The sequence below is a fragment of the Cibotium barometz genome, chromosome 7 (assembly GCF_041138505.1).
Source record: "Cibotium barometz isolate CiBa-2024 chromosome 7, ASM4113850v1, whole genome shotgun sequence".
Lineage (NCBI taxonomy): Eukaryota > Viridiplantae > Streptophyta > Polypodiopsida > Cyatheales > Cibotiaceae > Cibotium > Cibotium barometz.
The window spans coordinates 41937975-41947019 of record NC_141052.1 but is presented as its reverse complement, the minus strand read 5'-3'; the positions used below and the strand labels follow the sequence as shown (position 1 = coordinate 41947019).

The 9045-nt window shown below is 40.0% G+C and overlaps 1 protein-coding gene across 1 annotated transcript; it reads right to left on the bottom strand.

Annotated features, from left to right (window-relative positions):
• Positions 1-5885: 5885 nt before the first annotated feature.
• Positions 5886-7051, bottom strand: LOC147637028 (histone H2A-IV-like). Its single transcript, XM_086799883.1, has 2 exons — positions 6800-7051; positions 5886-6715 (listed from the first exon to the last, which is right to left on the bottom strand). The coding sequence occupies exons 1-2, from the start codon at positions 6995-6997 to the stop codon at positions 6485-6487; spliced, it is 429 nt and encodes a 142-aa protein (XP_086656009.1). The 5' UTR covers positions 6998-7051; the 3' UTR covers positions 5886-6484.
• Positions 7052-9045: the final 1994 nt, after the last annotated feature.

Sequence of the window (9045 nt, the reverse complement as noted above, 5' to 3'; positions counted from 1 at the left end):
CCTTATGGAGCATTTATTTACTCCACATTGTCTGACATTGTACAAAGGTAGGAGTGAATCAAAGATGTCTTGTGAGTATACCTTTTGCTATTTTTTACATAAAAGAAGCATGGGCTAAAATGAACTCTCAACAAAGGTAACATCTCAACTCACCAAAATCCAGCTTACATGGCTAGATGGGAAAGTCTATACCCTTTGCTTTTTGAATTGTACATCACAAAAATGCATTTTACTACCTTACCATCCAACTTATTGCGTTGTTGCTTATGCGCAAGAGCATCAAGTAAGAAAAATACACAAAATGAAGCATAGAGAGCTTCCTACTACTCCAAGCTTCACAAGGGGTAATTGTCCTGTAAGTCCTTGGTGGGGCATCTATTTAGCACATAAGTGCTTCCAACCAAAAAACATGAGGCAAATCTTGGCCTTTAACCTTGCAACATGCCATCTCTATAAGATATCTATTATTCCTCTCATCCATACCATTTTGGTGAGATGTGTAAGGCATGCATTGATGTTTTATGCGTCTTTCAACCATATATGCATGAATCTCCTAGTACTCTCTCGAGTAACATTTTAATAATAAATTCTTATGTAAGAGAGTATATCTTATTTACCAATAATCAATCACAAGAGAAATTATATTGACATCATAATTCAAAGGATGAATTACAATTAACAATAAGAACACGGTTATCTTCATCATTGTTTAAGCCCCCTTCTATGGATTGACGTTTATTAAAGAATGGATCCATGGATTGACATTTATTAAACAATGGATTTGCATTAGAATTACACTTTAATGGTGTATGAATCAATAAAATCCATGATTATACTTTATAAATCAAAGAATGGATCCATGGATTGACATTTATTAAACAATGGATTTGCATTAGAATTACACTATTGTGTTTGAATAATAAAATTCATGATTATACTTTACAAATCAAAGTTTTGATCTTCTTCATAAATTTAGCTTTGAATAGTTGGTGTTTGCATTGAAATCCTTCATAAATTTAGCTTTGAATAGTTGGTGTTTGCATTGAAATCCTTCAATTCTCTCTTGCTTTGCCTTCAAAATCACCTTAGGAATGCATAGTATTGAAAGGATTTAGGCTCAAAGAGGGCAAAATCACTTAAGGTAATGTCTTGAATGCATATCTCACACTCAACCACATCCAAGAATGTGCAAAAGTCATGATTCCCATGTCTCATAACCTCCATTTCATGTATACACTAAATGATAAGAGTGCACAAATGCTCACTAAAACATCTTAAGGAGGGAAAAAGTACCCCGACCCATTATTAACCTATGTCCACACATCACTATGATGTTTTCCAAGTTAAGGAATTAAATTATGATGGTCTCTCTTTTAATGCCACCTTCATGGTCCATGAGCTTAGGCAACCAACCCATGCACTTGTTGCTATGTTAGCTATACAAAAGTACCAAGATCACCACACCAAAATTTATGTGTTTGCTTAACAAATTATAAGAAGACAAATTTAATAATTAGGTGGGTACTTTGTAAGAAAGTTAAAAGAATGTTATAGAAACCAATGATAAAAGAATTTGATCCAATGTTCCTTCCCATCAACCATAGTCACTCTTGGAAATAAATAAAGAAAATGAGAAAGTAAAAGATGCCACCACATTAGCCTTTCCTTACTTGAGAATTAACAATTATCAATGGAAAATGTACTCTACATACATCAACGCATCAGTGCTGCCTGATGATAGATTTTTGGCCACCATATGCAACTTTTTATAAGATTGGCAAAAGAATTCATTGTTATAAGGCCTCATGAATAACTATCCTACCTTTGACCTCTAAAAGTGATGCAAAAACCTGATCAAATCTAAGAAGGGAAAAAATATTAACCACTTGCGTTAACATGGCCACAACCTCATTTACTCTTATCATTTGTACAAAGTGCTAAAAATTATAAAGAACCTCTTCTTATGATTAATGGAGAATGGAAATGAATGATACTGTTACTAGCTTCAATTTGCTACTAATCAAAAGGCCTAGATTCGAGAGAGAGCCAAGGAGTATTTTTATGTCTTGAGCAAGAAAAGTGTGATCACACAAGTCTTCTTAAAAATTAATTTCATAGATTCCATGTAGCCTTCTGTAAGCCATCTCGGCCAAGTCACCAAGAAAATAAGTTACCAAAGGAGTCGGGGGTGTTTGAGTGCAATCGGATCCTCCTAGGTGTCACACATGTGAATAGCAAGAGAGCGAGTGGTGAGTTTAATCCCCTCGTGTGGGTGCATGCCCTTCGTACGTCGACGGGTGGTCGACGTATGCATGGCGGTGGCTTCTACCGGGTGGCTCCTTCATGAGGATGAGAGGGCGATTGGATGGGGAGACTGGGATCTAGAGGCAGAGAAGGAGATGAAGCGCATAGGTGAGGAGGTCAAGGTGGAGTATGTCAAAAGGAAGTGTGTTCCTGACTGGCTAAACGAAAGACTCTGTAACCATGTGAAAAGTAAGGTATGCCTAAAGCTGAGCCAAGATTTCATCAAAAGCTAGGTAGGGTTATTCTCAATGTGTAGTGTGTCTCTTTTCTTCCCGGGCAAGCCTCCGTCGAAGGGAGAATTGGGCAAGTGGCTTCAAGAAACTATCTTGCATGACTGTGCTGTGTCTACGATTTCCTATCTAGGTAAGGGTTTTTTCAATGTGTTGTTTATCAAAGGAGGGCAGTCTGTGCCTGAGTTGTTTGCCACGGGACCCTTGTTTTTCGGTCAAAGATTGATACATGTCTTTCTGTTTAATCCTTTTTTTGATGTCAATAAAAGCCTTCAAAATGCGTGCCCGATTTGGGTTGAAGTAATTGGATTGGCTTCGATGACCTGCGCTGCGTGACATAGCTCAGTGTCCCTTGGCCCGGTGTTGTTTGTTCTTGCTGGTGATGAGGTAGGAGGCAAGCACGGTAATAGTGTTTGCATCACTGGGAACCCCTCTAATGAGACTCCAAAATCTGTGGAGGTAGACTTAGGCCAACTAGGTAAATTGGACTTAGGCCTCAAGTTCGGTGCATTTCCTGGTGCTTGCTTCAGGTGTGGGGCCTTTGGGCATATCACCAAAGAGTGTCCAGTTGTAGAATCCACCAGGAGGAGCTTAAAGTGGTGAGTAAAGGGGGAAGCGATAAGGAGAGTGCTCTGCTAGACTCAGAAAGCAGATTCTAAAGGGAAGGAAGTGGTATTAGAAACTAGGGAGAATAAGAAATAAGGGGACTGGGATAAAGTTAAAACCAGGGGACCAATGTTAGGCAGAGTAAGGCTGAAGCTAGGAAGGCCCAAAGCAGTCGAGGTTATGAGAGTAGGAGGAATGGGAGGGGCGAGAATCCAAGTTCTATCCTCTTTTCTAACCCTTATAGCCCACTGCTTGAGAGAGATAACTCTTTGTTGGTAGAACAATTCTCTGAAAGGGCACTAAGTGAAACTAGAAAGGAGATTGATCTTGTTCAGAGTAGCCAGAAGGAAGGTGAGGAAGTGGAAATGGTTTTGAAAACTGCATTAACATGATGAACAATAATGAGTTCAAAGGGTGCACGTGGAATGTGAAAGGGATCAAAGACAAGAAGAAAAATGCTATATTTTGGGATTTAGTGAAGTTTTGGGACTTGTCTATTTTGGCTGTGCAAGAACACAACCTTTTTGGGAGAATGTCTAGGTTAAATAGTTTTAGGGAGTGGGAAGTTTTTTATGGTGGTGGCATTAGTTTAGGTCATAGTGGGGTTATGACTTTAGTCTCAAGAGGGATCTTGACCCTAGTATCATAGCTAATCATTCAGAGGGAAGAATATTGATTGTAGAGATTATAGTAAACGGTGAAAGAATATGGGTTATTAATGTGTATGGGGCTCATAATCATAAGGTTGGGAGTAGTATGTGGGATTGGATTGCAGGGGTAAATATTCAAGTGCCTTGCGTTATTAGGGGATTTTAATATGGTAGAAAGAGTTGTTGAAAGATGTGGAGGCAGCACTGTTCTCTTAGGGAAGGAAAAAGGGAAGTGGGAAGATCTTAGAAGGGTCTTGGGGCTTAAGGATAGTTGGTATCTTGGGGATTGGAGAGACAAACCGGGGCACACCTATTTTAGCCTCCAATATCTATCCTCCTCAACAAGAATTGATAGATTTTTCTTTAGTCAATAGGACTCATGGTGGGTACCTCACACTTTGAGGGTGGTAGTGGATTGTAGCTTTACCTTATCTGACCATCTTCCTCTGAAGTGGGGTTGGTCTCACTTTGATGGGACTGATATGGACTTCTCATTTTCCAACAAGGAAATTGAGACTGAATAATTTAGTTCTGAATCCTTTTTTTGTGGAATATACTGAAGTTTAATTAATTAAAAAGGAAGAAGGGGGCTAAGGGTTCATGGAAACAGTTTGCTAATGAGATGCAAGGAATCATTAAAGCTGTGGGTAAACTCAACTCAAGGCTGAGAAAAGGAGAGGTGAGAAAAAAAATGGTCTGCCTTGCTTGAGGATCTGCTACTGAAGAGGCAGACTTTAAGGCTGGACTCTGATAGCTATATGTGATTATATCATGGTCACATTATGCATATATGCATATATAGATACACAACTAGTGCTTTGTTCTAAAAGCTCATCATTCATCACAATGAGTTTACTCTCTAGTTTTTATTTGGACTTGGAAATTCCAAATCAACCATTAAAGCTCTCTTAAATGGGAGTACATGGGTTTAACACATCAATAATGTAGTATTGTACCTTCTATTCAAGCTATGTGTCCTATTCATAACTATGTGCATTAAATAATTGATTGAGTGCATTTGAACTTGATTAATTATTTAATGCTTAGCCTATCCAAAGATCATGATGAGGCCTTGGCTCCTCATAGCTCTCATGCATCTTTCATCCATAGCACACAAGCCCAAGCCATCCCTCGCCTAGCATAGGCCGCACAAGCCCTATCGAGTCAAGCCCGAAGCCTTGCTTCATTTACTCCAAGCCCTACACCTTGAAGACAAGCTGCCCTGCTCCCCTTTAAACACAAACCACACACTCCCTCTCTATCTCTCGCACAATTCCTCCCTTGCACACATATTCAATAATACCACACAAATCGTGAATAACAACCTTTCTCTCCATCTCTCATGATCCTCTCTCTCTCACACATATTTCATCTCTATCTCTCGTGCAAATCATGAAAGAGAGGGTGGGGAAAAACAACCAACCGAAACTCTCCAAAATCATCCTAAAAGCATCACCTCAAGATCTTAAAAAATAATCAATTCCTTTCTAAGGGTTCCCATCTTATAAAAATAAAAAACCTCAAACTTACTCCCTCCTCCATTCCTCAACTAAGTAAATAAAAAGAAACTATTGAGTGGACATACTGTTATGTAATTTGAGTTTGCAATGTGCAATTTGAAAATGTTGTAAGAGAATTATCAAATTCTTTGCATGCTTTCTCAAGCCTATAATTCATACAATCTGTTTCAATTGACTTTTCTGTAAAAAGTATGTCTTCCTCTTGAAAAGAAGCACAATACTCCTCTAGGGTTTGTATCTTGGTTGCTCATGATGCAACTATATTTATCACATATTTACACATGCACATGTGGAAAGCTTTTTGAAGTGTACTATAATGCATTTTGCATACTCACATGTGCACATGTGGAAATCTTTAGTGCACTACTATATGTTTTATGTCCTCACATATGCACGTTTGGAAAGCATTCTTTAAGTGCATAATTATCAAAAGGCATCATTTAAAAACCTCCTAAGGATGAACATGAGAGAGCACCACTGAAATATCTGCAAAGGATATTGCTGTAAGTCAGAAGAACTAGTCAACTCTAACCAAACCTGACTGATTGTCCTTAGGTAGCTTGTAACAAGGCTGCTAAAGTCAAAAAATCAGTTATAACTTGCCCCAAGCAACCAAAATGAGCAAACATCAGAAAGAACCATTGAAAAATGTGGTCTTATCTCCGTTTAACTCTTAGTCTCTTTTTAAGGCCATGTATAACTTTTGCTTTTCCTCTTGTCGACTCCCCCCTTCAAATTCCATCCCCTACCTCTGCTTCCGATTATAGTTTCCGATATGAAGAACATTAACCTTTGACTAACAGCATCAAATCCCTATGTACTTCAGGCCCAAAATTATTCCCAAAGTTCATTGTGTTCCATGAAACCCTCTTATACCTGCACGTGGATCTTTGCAATCATAGCTAATCTGAACTGTGACAGCCATGATACCTAAGTGAGTTGATCACCATGGATGCCACGATCCACTATCCATCATACATTCTATTGGTGGCCGCACTCCTACAGCAGTATTTAGAACCATGGCATATAAACCATGGAGCTATACAACTGCTACGACCAAGACCACAACACCGCATTACCAAGAGAAAGTCGCGGAACGCATAGCAAAGAGTAATAGACCATAAATTGGTGGTGTTAAGAAACACCCTTTAAGCAGAAAGACAGATCGGGCAAATTACGCAGCGGCCTTTTTGGGAGACTTAGAAGCCTTCTTCTCCGTCTTCTCAGCGGTCTTCTTGGGTAGAAGCACCTGGTGGATATTAGGCAAAACACCACCATAAGCGATGGTCACGCCGGACAGCAGTTTGCCCAACTCCTCGTCGTTACGGATGGCCAGCTGAATGTGGCGGGGGATAATGCGGTTCTTCTTATTATCACGGGCAGCGTTGCCAGCAAGCTCCAGCACCTGCGCAGGAAGGGCCCCGTAACGAATCCGTAACACCATAGCACCTTCACACAAAATTAAAGCAAATCTGCACAAGAGACTTACCTCTGCAGCGAGATATTCCAGAACAGCTGCAATGTAGACTGGAGCACCTATTCCCACGCGCTTAGCATAGCGGCCCTTCTTGAGGTAGCGCGCAAGCCTACCCACAGGGAATTGCAGGCCGGCCTTGGTGGACTTGGAGACGCCCTTCTTCTTGGCTACCTTGCCACGCCCGCCCTTGGCGCCCTTGCTAGAATCCATAGATATGAAATTGCAAATCTGGGGAAGAGTCTGACTGACTTCTGTGCTCGGGATGGCTTCAAAGACTCTGTAGCATGCTGTGGTCGTAGCGCCTATTTATAAAAGCCTTCGCAAAATGGTGGGAAAACCTGCGCTTCCAAAATTTGAAATCAGCCCAATCCTAACCGTCCACTTTCTCCCCTATCTGACGGTCTTCCACACTCCGTCATCGATCCGTGCTCCTCACCTGTCCGCCAATCACCTCTCACCGCCTTTTCACCTCCCATTCCGTACTACAATTGACGCAGCACGTGAATTTTCTTTTACGCGCTCAAATCAAAGGAAATTGGCCAAACGTTTTCATTGCCTATACTTTTACTAGTGGGGAGACTAGTGCTTCTCGCACGTCTTATTCTACCCCGAAACTCCTCCAAACCTCTTCTCCAACGTCCAAATTCTTGCAACATGACAGCTTGTGAAACTCTTCCTTTAGATAATATATATATAATATACATATAGAGATAGAGATAAGAGAAGAGAAGAATGAGATTACACACATTCTAGTTATTGTTTGATAATATTGAAACCAACAAATATATCCTAAAACAAAAATTGGTTGATTTATTGAGGCCCGGTACACACTCGAGAGGGACACTCAAGTTGAGTGCCTAAAGCATGGGCATGCAAAAGTACACATGGGCACCCATGTTACACACACTCATAGCTGCCCATCTAAAAAGTGTTATTTCACAAAAAACAAAAAATTAAAAAGGGAAAATTTTGATTGGTTGGGAAATGGGGTGCCCATCTTTACGCAGCCTCAAGTGGTTGCCCAAGATTTTGAAAAAGTTGGGCAACATGTGGCAGTTGACTAGAATTGAAGTCTAGTATTCAACTTGGCAATGTGTAGGGGGGGAGCACCCACCAAGCCTTTTTTTGAAACCTTATTGGCTACATCAAAAAAAATTTAGCGAGCACCCTCCAATGTGTATCGGGCCTAAGTTGTCTTTATTATCTATTCTATTACCCACACATTTTCCCTTGCCACGTGTCACTCTCTCTAGCATCTCCTTTACTCTCCTCTTAAACCATCTCCTCTCCTCCTGCGGTGTACAAAGGGGCAGATTGTACACAAGCGGGGACAGTGCCGCAGCAACGTGCAGGTGCATAACTAGTTTATTTTTATCTGACACTAGATATAAGTTTTTTAATGGGCAGAAGAGCAAGATGCGCAAGCAATGCTTTAGAAAAGACACCCGCCCCCTCCTCCTTTCTGTATTGCAAACAAATGTGACAACTTCTAATGTTCTTTATGACATATCAACAACAAGTAAGTTCTTTCTAGCATGTGCAATTTCTAATTCAAGCAACATTTATGCACCATGTTGTCCCCTTTCTCACATGAAGATTCCACAATAAAGAAAAAATAAATAAACCTACAAACAATCTTGATTGTAGTGCTTCCGACCTACAAAGGTCATAAAGGTGCATGCTATCTCACAGAAAAGCAAATCAAACTTGTAGCTTATAGGAGCCTGACCATTGAAGCCTAACATGCTAACCAATTAGACTAACAACCTATGCTTAAATGAATTTTTATGTTACCTTAATTATGATATACCGTCTATTGTGTGTGACTGTATTAATATATAAAATGAGTTCTTCATTTCACCTTCTTATTTCATATCAATTCACCTATAGTGTAATCTTGAGATACTAGCTCCATCTAAAGGAAATTGGAATCTAAGTGGACCGCACCAACCCAGTCAAAGTGAACCCTCAAGTCACGATATGTTGTGGTGGCAGTAACTTTTATGGCCATAATGATATCTTGTATATAGAGAACATCTCTGATAAATTCTTAGGATCACCATTACTTGACACAAAAGAGACAGTATTTATGCCTTTTGCTAGACATTTGGCATCAGTCTTGATCGCTACCATGATGGACTCCCCTACTGGCTATAGGGAGCTATATAAGTCTTTCTCATTGGTCATATGTCTAGATGCTTCATTGTCAATGATCCATGGGTGCTATAGAATGCCCTTTCTTTGCATAAATTTCTTCA